At 49.6% G+C, this 13,532-nt stretch overlaps 2 protein-coding genes across 6 annotated transcripts; one reads left to right on the top strand and one right to left on the bottom strand.

The window, feature by feature from the left end:
- Positions 1–86: 86 nt before the first annotated feature.
- On the bottom strand, positions 87–11,254 carry THYN1 (thymocyte nuclear protein 1). Of its 5 annotated transcripts, none has more exons than XM_049801192.1 (8): positions 11,153–11,254; positions 4,608–4,689; positions 3,357–3,586; positions 2,795–2,863; positions 2,008–2,100; positions 1,226–1,321; positions 431–581; positions 87–319 (listed from the first exon to the last, which is right to left on the bottom strand). In XM_049801192.1, exons 2-8 carry the CDS (start codon positions 4,648–4,650, stop codon positions 273–275), a joined length of 729 nt encoding a protein of 242 aa, XP_049657149.1. In that variant the 5' UTR covers positions 4,651–4,689; positions 11,153–11,254; the 3' UTR covers positions 87–272. The 5 variants fall into 5 exon arrangements, with proteins under 5 accessions (XP_049657149.1, XP_049657148.1, XP_049657151.1 ...); XM_049801191.1 differs by lacking the exon at positions 11,153–11,254 and adding an exon at positions 5,364–5,450; XM_049801194.1 differs by lacking the exon at positions 11,153–11,254 and adding an exon at positions 5,286–5,411.
- ACAD8 (acyl-CoA dehydrogenase family member 8) lies at positions 5,598–13,069 on the top strand. The gene is made up of 11 exons (XM_049801175.1): positions 5,598–5,735; positions 6,865–6,965; positions 7,367–7,536; positions 8,272–8,381; positions 8,634–8,710; positions 8,990–9,127; positions 9,544–9,679; positions 9,781–9,878; positions 10,124–10,276; positions 11,218–11,320; positions 12,158–13,069. Exons 1-11 carry the CDS (start codon positions 5,645–5,647, stop codon positions 12,208–12,210), a joined length of 1,230 nt encoding a protein of 409 aa, XP_049657132.1. The 5' UTR covers positions 5,598–5,644; the 3' UTR covers positions 12,211–13,069.
- Positions 13,070–13,532: the final 463 nt, after the last annotated feature.

The raw sequence follows: 13,532 nt of genomic DNA, 5'->3' as shown, positions 1-13,532 counted from the left end.
TAAACACCCTCAAGGAGGATGTAACTGTTTCATCCTTCAAGAGAGAAACTGCAGATTTTTCCACTATTAAAAATAAGTAGCTGCAATTGATTCTAAAAGGCTTTATTTAAAAATAAGCAAAAATAACAGTGTGCCAGAATAAGGGACATGTAGCTGCGAATCATGTGCGGGCATGTTCTTGGTGCTGAGATTGAGCAAGTAAACTTGAGAATTACGCTGGTTTAGGAGGAGGCATCAGCGGGCTGGGTAGAAGCTGTGCTGCTGTCAGTTTCTCAATGTGGCTTTTCCTCTTCCAAACTCAAGACAAAATCAAATTCCTCTGTGTTGAAAAGGTAAGGAAGAAAAAGCCATGAGTGGAACTTCCAAGTTGTCTGAGTGAGGGCTGCCTCTGAGGGAATGGCACCAAGAGTCTAGAGAAGGCTGCTCTTACCTTGTGTCAGTGGTTGGATGGAAAGACGTTGTCTTGTGAAGAGCATCATGTTCTTTAGGGGGCCTCCATCTGCTTTATGTGCCAGGTGGTGAGCCTTGATTTCAGAAAGGGGGATGAAACGTTTTGTCATCCGCACAAACTGGACATCCACCTGGAGAGCGATGGGCAGTAAAGAAGCATGGTTGGAGAAGGATATAGCCTCCAGATGTCACATAAGATCTTTGGGGGGGATAAAGATTTTAAACTGAAGCAAATGACTGATGTGTACTACCTTATAATGGTACGGAGGCTTTTCCTCGCTCAAGGCTAAAAGAACTTTCAGCTACTCCTGGCAGGTGACTTGTTTACATGAATCTTAGCACTGTGCACTAGCAACATACATTCACGTTGTCACAGACAATACAAAATTAAGATGCGGGATGTAGCCAGCCTGCAAACAGTACCCTCCCTATAATTTAGCGTGCCTCAAAACTACAGCTTGGTTTGCTGTAGACTGAGAGCTGTTCTTAAAGATGCTTGTTCTCTTTCCTAACCCAGAATTCTGCCATGCATGGAGGTCAGCTCTGCATCCAAGTAAGATCTGAAAATTTAGGGAGATGCATTTTGGCAGCCTTCGGGAAGAGAGAGGGGAAGAGGTAAAGCAAACGATCAGGATTGGATTTTCTCTTGAGAGAAAAAGGTAGCTAGGCCAGGACAGAAACTTAAGAAGATATGCAGTATGATGCGAAGAGGCTTCTACCTTCACTCGGCTTGCACACAGAGCTTGAAACAGCAGCATTTAGTTTACTACATTACCATGGACCATTTGGGGTTCTCTTTTCTGCTGGAGGAATCATAATGAGGATCCTTCTGATCAAACTGTGTGTGATCAGGGTATGCCTCCTTTACGATCTGAAGCAGAAGGGGAGAAGAATGTGAGACAAGTTCCCATCAGTTCAAAACTATTGTCAGCAAAGGGTATGAAACGCCCTTGAGCAAGCTGTGACTAGACCTAAGGAATAATCCTGGTGCAAAAATCAGCCTTGCTTTCCCCAAGCTCCATTCTAATGGTGCGATATATTTCTTTCCTTTACATTTCTTGGGTTGAAGCACTGCAGAAGAGTATGGCTGAAGCATCATCACCTCTTTGGAGAGCAATGTGGAAGGAGCACAGGCAACAGAGGAAAATGGGTTAGATGATGATAGTCTTTGTGACGAGTTTTCCTCTTAAAGAAAAAGATTTTCTGTGCCCTTGGTTTTATACTACTGCCTTGCAGGCTCAGCTGACTAGAATTTAGTGAATCACATTTTAATCAGAGTGTGGAGCAACACTTCACTTGGCTGGAAAAGCTCTGAAATGTCAGCAAGAAAGCAGCAGTTTGGTTCCATTTCTCTGGGGAAAGATGCCTGAGTCAGCCCTGCTGTGATATGTAGCATTGAGCCAGATGCCCTAGGCTCATTCGCTGCTCTGATTGGACAACTTTTGCACTCCTTTGGTGCTGGGACAGAAGTAGGGCTAATGAGCTCTTTGATAAGCCATCCCTTATTACTTCCCTCCCCCCCTCCCCTGAAACACAGAACGAGAAAGAGGGACTCACCTTGACAATGCCGACAATGCCAGGCTCTTTACAATTACTGTGGTAGAAGAAGGCCTGCTGCCCAAGTTTCATGGCTCTCAGGAAATTCCTTGCCTGTCAGGTGTGAACGAGAGACTTTGAGCTCTTTGTATCAAGCTCTGAGGGTTTCATTATAAGCAGCTAGGGACAAGAACTAACAAGACAGGTATGTGTGCTTCAGAGCTACTCAGGTAAGGTTTCCTACAGTTGTACACATTTTGTGCTGCAATGAAATGAAGTAAAAACGAGGCTGAAGAGCAAGGTCCTGTTGGTTAGAAAGTACGTGGGAATTCAACAGCTCGGCCACCCTCGTTCAGAGACAGCTGAAGGCTTAAGTTAACTGTCAGCAAACAAGCAGCAGAGCAGATCATATATAGAGGGGGAAGGACATATAGTGGGGAGATCATATATATTAGGGGAAACACACATGGATTTCCTTCACAGAGAGACCTGGAACAGAAAGCTGTACACTGACAAGGCATAGCGTTTGGGCAAGTACAGACTAGCTAAAAGGTGTCAAGGGAAATAAAGGCTGGTCTCAGCTAAAGAAAAACCGTATGATTTGACAGAACATTACCCAGGCTGAATCTACCTTTGACCTAGAGGCAATTAAGCAGGAGTTTTGACTCTGGACAAAATGTACCTGTAAAAACAGGCAGAGTGCCTCAAAAGGAAATTCTTCTGGCAAAGGGAACAAGTCATCTGTGGGGAAAGCCACCTTTTTTCTAGTGCTACTTCAGTGACTCCATCTTTGACATGTGCTCCTTACCTGGTAGTTTCTTACTCCATCCCAAAAGGTTGTCTGGTTGGGCTGAGCTTTCAAGTCATCAATGCTGAACTGCCAAACGGAATGAAAACACAGGTTAAGTTCAGGAGGTAGTCTGCTCTTTATCATCTCATTGTCTACATTGTGCCTAAACGTTTGTTCCTTAGTAGCTCCTTCAATTATAGTACAAACGTGACACAATTTTTTTGGTTCCCACAGGGGCTAAAGAAAAGCCTTCACAAAGGAGGAACACTGCAGCAGTGTAAAGGCAGAGTCTGAAATAGATGCTGCCCCTGCTATCAACAGCTAAGCATCCTGAGGACCTGATTTCCTCTTTTATTACAAGTATCAAACCCCAAGGTTGTCACCCTGGAAGAGAACAAAGTTATGTCTTTCTATTTCCAGGAAGTCAAACGGTTTTTGAGAAATAAAGACACAACAGTGTTAATATTGCAAACAAGCTGAATTGTCTGATCCTGTAGCTCAGCATTCAGGCACTAATGCTCTAGATAGTAGTGAAACTGCTTCTATACTTTGCTGCGTAAGGATGGTTGTTGGTGCTTACTTTCACATCCACTCCCTTCTCGAGCCTGCTCTCTGGTTCTGATTTCAGAAGCCAGTGACAATACTTTATCTTGCTCTCCTCCCCACCGGAGTCAGATTCTTTTGTCTTCTTCCAGTTCTTCCATCCAGACTTGGAACTCCCAGCTGGAGGTTTTGTGGACTTCTCTTCTTCCTCCTTATCTGAAGTCTCCTCCTCAGTTTTGGCAATTTTAGCATCAGGCTCTTTCTTATCTTAAAAGAAACAATAAAAAAAAAACCCCAAACCATTCAGATAAAACACATTTTGTTTCTGCTAAGGACTGGCGCTGAAACATTTTTAGTTGTCCAAGCTGGTTTCGCATACTGGTATTTGACTGCAGCAGAAGTTTGCTGCACCCCAGATCCTGTGGGCAAGGTAGTAGCATAAGGTAGTAGCATTACACACCAGTATTTCTGAGTGTTTCTAGTTGGCACCTGAAATAAGGATCTTTTGGTGTGTGTGTGGTGTGCACAATTGTAGTTTAATAGTCATAGTTAATCACAAAAAAAGCCAGGATAGACTATGTTGTCCACATGAAGTGTAGTTGAATTTTTTTTTTTTTTAATTAACCCCTGAGAAATGAACTGCAGGCAAGAAAGTTGATTTAGGTGAGTCTGGTGAATAACAGGAAAATTCAGCAGCAAAGCAAGCTATTTCAATTACTGCAGTAGCTGGAAACCTTCAATTAAGCCTCCGCTGTGCTACCTGTTCAGAGGGGGTCTGTATCCCTGTGCATCCAGGAGCCAGACGGTAAAAAACAGTTAATAAGAAGGTGGTTATTTGCTGGAGTCAGTTAAGCAGATGAGTGGCACGGATGAGGCTAACTGTGTAATTTTTTCATCTTGCACCTTAAACACCACATAACGTTGCCTCAAGTGCAAGGTTTTTGCTTTTCGTTTTTTTTGCATATAGTACCACATCAGCTTCCTGCCACTACGCTGGGTATGCTTTGACTGCCCATCTCTAATGGGTAGAACCCAAAAGCTCTTCATGAACGTGTGTGAGTTGCATTTCTTAACCACCGTGTCCTGAGAGTACATCATTGTCCCTATTGTATATCTAGCAGACTTGTCTCAGTCACACATGGATGCTCAGCCCATTTTTAGAGAGGAACTGCTGTCTGTAAGAGGTGTGGCTTTGAAAGACGGGCGGTTAAGATGACTGACTGTACTTTCACTAGAGCTTGGAACCTCAAGTGAGAGATGCTAAATTAGTTCAGGTGTCAGCACAGACCTGCTACTGCTCCTTTGTCTCTCTTTCTGCTTGGCCAAGGCATCTCTGGTCTCCGAATTCTCTTCTCTTCACTGAGAAGCACCTGTTGAATGAAAGAAGCATTACTGCTTATTCAGCCAAGTTGAAAAAAGCGGAGATGTCCGAGACAAAGAACTGTAAAAGCTGTAGAGTAAGTGGAGAGTAAATAAATATCCTTCCTTGGGCTCAGCCATTTCCTCTATCAGTGCAAATGCTGGCACTGGTTGAGGGCCGCACCCTTGGCATGTTGGGAGGCAGGCAGGCCCTCCACAGCACTGCTCTGATGGACGTTAGCAGAAGGGCTGCTTTTCTCCACAGCGGCGCAGCTGTTGGAGAAAAGTCCCGAAGGTGCTTGGGGTAAGCCTGGCCCCTCTCTGCCGTGCGAGAGGAGACGTGCTTTTGGAAAAGGGAGAACAGCCTGCCTCCAGAGCTCAGTCCAGCCTCCCACCAGGGGTGTCCGGCTCAGCTTGTTGCTCACAGAGATGAGGCACGCAAAGTCCCTTCGGGAAAGGCAGCGAGCTGGCTGCTCCAACCCCTGCCCCCTTCTGCCAGCAAGCCCGTTAGAAGTTACTTGGCTCTGAGCTGGCCTCCTCCCGCCAGAGCGGCTGGCATCAACTTTTCCACCCTCAATGCCAAGCTTCTCCCCTCCCTCCCACTCACCCAGCCCAGGCTCCCCCTCACCGCCTTCTGGCCGCAGCAGCCCCCCTCGCCTCGGACCGGGGAGAAGGATGCTCTCACCTCGGCGCAGGAGGAAGAGGAGGAGGAAACACGCCGCCCACCCCCCCCCCCCCCCCCCTCGCCCGACTGGAGTCGGAAGTGGGTGACCGTTATGCAAAAAAAAAAAAATTAAATAATAAAATAAGGCACGGCCTGTTAGGCTTGCCTCCCTCCCCGCAGCCACCGCGAGAGCGGGCAGGCGCCGAGAGCAGGACTACAGCTCCCAGCCTGCCCCGCCGACCGGTAGCCGGGCTCCTGCCGCCCCGCCGATCGGCCCACGGCCGGCCAGCCCGCCCCCCGCCATGGCTTGGCCAGGAGCCCTCCGAGTCCCGGCCCGCCTGCTGCTCCCGGCGGGGCGGCGGCTGCGGCGGGGGATCGCCTCCTGCATTGACCGTAAGGCTCCGCGGCCGCCGGGCGAGCCAGGGCGGGCGGGCGGGGGGGGGAAGCCCCGGTCCTGGCCCGGTTTGCCGCCCGCGGGACGAGTCGGGGCCGAGCCGGCCGCAGCGATCGCACACACGCACCCCTGCCGCCCCCTCCGTTCCCCGCAATGTTGGCTGCCCGAGGGAGGGAGGCGGTCTCGGGTGAAGGTCGAAAGCAGGTCGGTGGCCTGGGGAGATGTCCACGTCCCTGCTCCGGCTCCGCGCAGGCGGCCCCGGCCGTCCCGGCGCTGCCCACCGGCCGGCCAAAAGGTCCATCCCCTCCCCTTTGCTAGACCTTGACGGGTTTTCAAGCTAGGCTGTGAATCGATATCTCAAAAAGACTGGGTAAAACGCTGCAAAGGGCTCACGGGGGGGGGGGGGGGGGGGGCAGGCTCGGTTCTCCGTAGCCATCTGTAAGTCTGGGTTGTCCTGCGATCAAAGTCATCGCCTGGTGGCTGAGCGAGCGTGGTCTCTGGTGGCCAGGAAAACAGCTGTGTCTGAGCCGGACTCCTCCCGCGGAGCTCCCGACCACTGCCCAGGTGAATTGCTTCCATGTTTAAATGTAACAACGTTTAGGGTGGAAGCAGCAGCATCCCTGTGACTTTTAGGAGAGGAACTAGCAAAACAATGTTGGATCGATGTGCAAGTGAAGCAGGAGGTTTCAAATGGCGGATCTAACTAAAACTTTAGATGCTGTTTCCAAAGGGCTGCTTTATTCTTTGCTTGCTTCCCAGTGTAGTGTCACTTCTTTGAAGTCCTTGTATTTCTGCAGCACAGACCTAGTGAGATGGAGTGGCAGCTGCCGTGGACTGTGCTGCCCCTGTCCCGGTCTTGCAACGTAGTTAGCGTTGAGTAGACAGAGATAGCTGGGACCCTGGGTTTGTTTTGTCCTAAGAAAGCCCCCTCCCAAAGCCCACCGCCCTCTTTCTATCAGCACAGTTCATGGTGGCCCCAGGGAACAGAGAAACGGTCTCTGCAGGAAAGACTCTGAACTGTTTGTGTGAGTTACGGGACACTTTGAAATTGTTTGGGCTACAGAAGAGGTGGTAGTGCTTGCTTCTCCTGCAACCGACACGTACTCTGATCTCTTCCTGCTTTTCTAGCATCCACCGGCCTGACTGAGGAGCAGAAGGAATTCCAAAAAGTTGCCCTTGATTTTGCTACCAAGGAGATGGCTCCTCACATGGCAGAGTGGGATGAGAAGGTACGACAGCCACAGAAGGGTTGTACTGCTCACTTCTTCCTCTCTTAGGATGTCACAATCCTCGAGTCTCATCAGAGGGGTTCCTGCAATAGCTCCTCAGTGCTGTAATGCCATCTGTAGAGATCTTCTTTGAAGCTGCTGCTGTAGCTGGGGTGGGAAACCATGAAAATTTCCTTGAAGCTTTCCTAGCCAGGCTATTCAGTCATATGAAAACCCGAATTTACTCCTGAAGGTGGTATGTACCTGCCTAGGTAGCCGCCTCTTCTGTAACCCACCCAATTAACTCTGCAGGAGTTTGGGACTAGACTTGGTAGCCCAGGTGTACCGGAAAGAAGGCATTGAATATTGAGATTTAGTTGATCATGAATATTCACTTGTGATGTCTCTGCCTCTCCCAATAGGAAATATTCCCTGTGGAAACAATGCGGAAGGCAGCCCAGCTAGGATTTGGTGGGATCTATGTGAAACCAGACGTCGGCGGCTCTGGATTGTCACGACTTGATACCTCCATAATCTTTGAAGCTTTATCAACAGGATGTACCAGCACCACTGCTTATATGAGCATCCACAAGTGAGTGTGTCTGCGGAACGGTGGATGGTGTCGGCCTGGCGGAAAAACGCATTTTTTCTGCGGGCTCTAAATCCAGCTGGAGACAGGTCTCTTGGTGCCGCGTATTATTTAAAGTTGGGACCCCAAGTAGACGTGTCCCTGTGAGGATCTCTCGATGCCAGTAAACAAATAGGCTACAAAAACTGAGATGCCACCAAGAAGTAATTTTAGCTTTGTGGCATGCAAGATGGGATTAAGTTCTGGATTTTGTGCCCTGCTCTTCCACTTAAGCTGGCTATAGATAGTAACCTTTGTGCTTTGGTCATACTATGACAGAGCCCAGTGGCACCTGCTGATACCGGGGCCCTATCCTGCTTGTACAGACATGTTCAGTGACGGGCTCACTTTGCACAGAAAGATGGAGTGATGATACCTCCTTCTTCCAGGTGCAGTTTTCTGAAGAGACAGTAGGGCTTGGCGCTGAGAGGAACGCTGAGGCTATTAAATAGGAAGCTGCTGTTCCACAAGGCAGCAAGTCTGTGGTGAATGGAAGGCGATCTTCTTCCTCCCGGCTTCCATGGCACCTAATTTTGTTCTGTTTTGAGGTGGAGCAATACGCTTTCAAGCCTCTGTGCTCTTGACTGAACCCCATGGAGCTTTGTTCTTCTGTGCAGGCAGGGATATTGTTATATGACCTGCCTTCCTCCCAGGGCTGTGTTCAATTCCTGTAATGCTGCTCCTTTTCTCCTGCTCCAGCATGTGTGTTTGGATGATTGACACCTTTGGCAATGAGGAACAGAGGCGCAGGTTCTGCCCATCGCTCTGTAGCATGGAAAAATTTGCATCTTACTGCCTGACTGAGCCAGGTGAGCGTCCTCAAACAAGAAATCTTCTCCCTTCCCATACTCTTAACATTGTTTAACTGGACGTGAGCATTGCACGGAGCTGGAGGTGAAAAGCTTCTTTTCATGTTCATTTGGGCAATCACCAGGAAGTTGGGAAGGGGCAGATGATGACTGCCAAGATGCTCGTGCGAGCGCTGTTGGGTATGATCCCCGGGACATGTTGTAGGGTCTGGACCGGCTGCTTCACTGGCTGATTCCTTACCTCTCGAATAGGAAGTGGAAGTGATGCAGCTTCCTTGCTGACCTCAGCTCAGAGGAAAGGGGACACCTACGTCCTGAATGGCTCCAAGGTACCTCTTTGCTCCTCTTAAAGCTGCTGGATGGCACTGCATGCACAAGGGGGCCTGGGTCTCACCGTCCTTTCCATTTCCTACTGTCTCCTCATCTCTGTGTATTCTCCCAAGGTAGGACACGCTCTGCAGAGCATTCACCAGACCTTAGTACAGTTGCGTCCCTAAATACTTCCTGGCCCTGGGGTCTTTGCCTCTCCGTCTTTGTACCCCAGCTGCTGCTGCAGGGTCAGGGGTAGCATACGAAAGCTGCCCCTTTCTTCTTGTGTCCTTCTGCAGGCCTTCATCAGTGGGGGAGGTGACGCTGATGTATACGTGGTCATGTGTCGCACGGGAGGCCCAGGCCCCAAGGGCATCTCCTGCCTGGTACTGGAGAAGGGGACACCAGGGCTTAGCTTTGGCAAGAAAGAGAAGAAGGTAAGAGGCTTGGTTTTCACCTCCTGTGCGCTTGAGGGAAGTGCAGGACAGAGACAAGCTAGTCTGTGCAAGGCATTAGAGATCTCTTCTTGGGTGTCAACTGGAGTCCCAGCCTGGCATGTTTTTTCTAAGCCTAGTCCAGCTTTGGTGAAGTTTGCACAATACCCCTCCGTTTGGTAAGTGAAGGATTTTCATCTCGGGAACATCAGGGTTTGTTGGATCTGTGCCTCTTCTCAAATACAGGCATTCCAGTTTCCAACTCAGCACACTGAGGCCAGACCACTTAGACCACAGGCACTCTTTGGCAGCTTGGCAATGAGACTGAGGGGTTGAGAGCGGGCTGGGCAGTTCTCTGCTGGGAGCTGGAGGTGTGCTGCTCCTTAGGCAGCCTGGAAGGTGTTCTGGTTTTTCCCCAGGTGGGCTGGAATTCCCAGCCAACTCGGGCTGTGATCTTTGAGGACTGCGTTGTTCCTGTTGGCAACCGGCTGGGAGCCGAAGGGCAGGGCTTCAGCATTGCCATGAAGGGACTGAATGGAGGCAGGATAAACATTGGTAAGGAAGACAGCTGAGAGCCAAGGGAGGAGGGCAGGATCATCTCGTTCCCGTCTCCGCTATCTTCATATTCATGCTGTGTCATTGGTTTCTCCCACCAGCTTCTTGTTCGTTAGGAGCTGCTCATGCCTCTGTTCTTCTGGCTCAGGAACACCTCACTGTCCGCAAACAGTTTGGAGAACCCCTAGCAAACAATCAGGTAACCTCTCCACCAGATCTGCACTCCCAGAGCTTTGTTGTTTCTGATCCTGACGGACCAAGCAGCCAGAGGTCCCATCACTCACTTCACAGGGTCTTCCCTGGAGAAGTCAGGAACATGCTTTTCCTGAGTAAGAAAGCGTGTCAGGCCTGAGACCTGCCTGAAGGTAGTGGGGAAGTGGTTCAGGACCCAGGTCCCTCCAAAGATGCTGACCTAATTTTTCCTCTCGTGCCGTCTGCTGGCAGTACCTGCAGTTCAGGCTGGCGGAGATGGCGACGCGCCTGGTGGCAGCACGGCTCATGGTTCGCAATGCAGCGCGGGCACTGCAGGAGGGACGGGAGGACGCGGCTGTGCTCTGCTCCATGGCCAAGCTCTTTGCTACTGATGAATGCTTTGCGGTACGTTACTCAAAGCTCAGTTGGCATCATAACCGCAAGCTTGGAGACCCTCCTTGGTGCCCAGGATGTCAGAAGGAAGTTTGACACTGTAGGGACCCAGACTCAAGCACGTTCTTTGAGCCAGAAGCCTCATTTCAGGACCAGGAAGTTTTACGGGACAGAATTCTGCACCCTGTGGAGGCTGCAGTATTAGCCTCTCCACAGTTCAGGCCTCCTGGCCTCTAGTGCTTTCTACACTACTTTCTAGGGGACCAAGCAGGGAGACAGGACAAGGGAGTAGAGCGTTTTTATTTCCAAGTGATAATATGCATGTTACAGGCTGATCATTGCTAGGTAAAAAGTGTTTTTTCCTAGACCACTGAGAAATAAAATGTTATCACAAAATGTCGCTGCAAAGAGAAAGCAAGAAGGGAGAAAAAGAAAGGAAAAAGAAATCTGCACCTTGACACTTCCTAGATCAGTGTCATTTAGAAGCTACTGTATTTTCTCAGCACTCTGCATTTTTGCTATTTGTTACGTTTTATGTCCCAGGTTGACAGATAATGATGCATGGAGTCATGTTTCAGTAGAAACCAGAGCCCTGAACAGATTCCTTGCCTGACTGACCGCTAGATGGTGATCTGGCGTTTTGGTTTTTTGCATCAGTAGCACCATAGAAATGCAGCAAAAATGGCCTTAGTTAAGTAAAGCGTTTCCTGGGTATTTCTATGCTATCACATTCACATAAATGCACCATTAATGCGAAACAGCACTTGGGTAACGTGATAGCACTGATGGGGATTGAGAGTGCCTTGCCGTCACACCACACTTTGTTAAAAGATGAGATTAGGTGATCAGAAAAAAAAAAAAAAAGAGCCCAAGTTCCCAGGTTCTTACCGAGCTTCTGTCACTGACTTGTCCTCAACACCATGCAAGGCATTTCAGCGATGCTGTCTTCTTAGATCTGTAACCAGGCTCTACAGATGCATGGGGGCTATGGCTACCTGAAGGATTATGCTGTGCAGCAGTTTGTGCGAGACATCAGAGTCCACCAGATCCTGGAAGGTAAAAGACACTCTTACTACCAGTGACTTGGCAGTGAAGCCAGGAGAGAACAGACCCTCCAGAGGCCCCCACCTTCCCACATGACTCTCTGATTCTTGGGTTTCAGAATCCTAAGAATTTTTGCTCTGAGTGCAAGGCGTCCCTGGATGTCATGGCTGTGAATCTCCTGGCCAAGAGCTCTTGGTGTATTGGAGTAGTAACTGTGTATTTTAAGAGTCTTACAGCAGAGGGAGATACCTAGCTGTCATGTTAGCGGGGCCTCTGTCCAGTTTCATCCCGTGACTCCTACAGACATGTGCTGATGCTCCCCAAAAATTCCTTTCCTGTGATTCCCATCTATCTTCACTCTTTGATGTTGTGTCTGTAACGGTGTCTGGCCTTTTCTAATCTCACTTCGGCCTCCTAACCGTTTTGCTTTCTCTCCTTTGAAATCCCTTCACCTACAACCAGGGTACCTGATAAGGGACATACTCTTTCCAATACCAAGTGGGTCTACAGGTCTGTCTGTGTGTTGTGTATATATTACATAGTAAAGCAGAGAACTCAGGTGTTGGCACAGATCCAGTTCAGCTCAACGCCTGGTGCATGCATCCTCTCAATGCCCAAATAAAAAGAAGCACCAGGATCTGCCACTCTGATGCCTTTCCCAAGCAAAATGCTGGCACTTGGCAGTTGTATTTTGGCCCAGCACCTCCTAAATGCCACCTCAATTGGTGGGAAGAGCTTTTCTGTGCTGTAAACTGCAGCTCAGGGCAGAATAATTCTCTTTGCCTTCATTGGGGGCAGAATTGGACCATCTCCTAACTGTCCTTCTTTTGCACCCTCATCCTGCTGCAGGTACCAATGAGGTTATGCGGATGATTGTGGCCAGGAATCTGCTACAAGGCTGAAGCCAGGAGCTAGTCTCCAGCCCTAAAATTCCTTTGTCTGTTACAACTCAGTCTGTTTCCCTCCCCTGTTCACCAACTCTCTCCCCGGGAGTGGAGAGGGGGATACCTGGGTGGAAACAGTCTTTCTGCCTTACATTGACCGGGATCGCAGCTGGACGCCACCCACATGCTGCCACAGCTGCACTCCGTGCCTGGCAGAGCTGCTGTTACTAGCCTAGTATTGTGCAGCCTGAAGATATAAATCACACTTGTGAATACAAGCCTCTGTCTCCAAATCTTGATCATGGGCTGCTTGGCACCCATCCTTCTCAGAAAAAGAAACACCAGACCTGGTGTTGGTCATCTCTGCTGAGTCAGGACCGAAGCGGGAGCTTCAGGCAGAGGTGCAGCCTGATCCCATAGGACTCTTCCTCTATCAGTGAAATCTTTAGGTCGAGGGAACTAGTTGCTCTGCTTAAAAACCTGTCCTCCTGGGTGCTGGCTGCAACCACTGGGAATGAGTTGCCCCAAGCGCTGCACCTCTAACCACTGGCAGAGTGCAGTGGCTTTTTAACTGAGGAGCAGGTTGTCTCTTGTTTATCTACAAGCACTCCTCTTTCTCTTTTCCCGGCACACCTTTTCTAATGTACCGATTGCTTGTTGTTCTCCCTATTCCCACCAACATACTGGTGCTTAATCTCCAAGCGGCCTTTCCAGTACAGAGGTACAAATCAAGAACTAAGGTCCTGCACAGAAACGCTTAAAACTCTGTTGCCTCAAATCCCTGCAGTGCACAGTGCAGGGGGGAATAAAAACACCGGTAAATTAAACTTTCCCTCCCCTCAGATTCAGAATCAATAAAGCAATGATGGCAACTTTACTGAGAGTGTCAGAAGTCGTGATAATTTTCTTCTGTGGTATTTCAGGTATTTAACCAGAGCAGCTTTTCGGAGCCGGGGGGCGTGGGGGGGTGGGGGGGGTGGTGTTGCAAAACGGTTCGGTTTCTGAGGTTTTGGGGTGGTTTTTTTTAGTCGCGGTGTCTCTGTGAACCTCTTCAAATGAACCAGCCCCTTTTTTCTCTCAGCCTATGGCGGGGAAGGGAGATGACAGAGCACTGGCGGCAGACACGGGTGGTTTTGGGTCTCGGACCGCCCTGCACGCCAAGAGGCCCTTGGGGCCGCTCCCTCCGTCTCGTAGGGAATGAATTTCTCTCATAGGGAATTAATTTCTCTCACAGGGCGGCCAGGGCAGTTTAAAGCTCACGGCTTTCGGACAGAAACAGCCGCCTGCCCGCGGCGGGGGCCCGGCCGGCGGGGCTCGGACCCGGCCCCTCCGCCCGCAAG

The sequence above is a fragment of the Accipiter gentilis genome, chromosome 5, assembly GCF_929443795.1.
Source record: "Accipiter gentilis chromosome 5, bAccGen1.1, whole genome shotgun sequence".
NCBI lineage: Eukaryota > Metazoa > Chordata > Aves > Accipitriformes > Accipitridae > Astur > Astur gentilis.
This window is presented reverse-complemented; position numbering and strand designations above follow the sequence as displayed.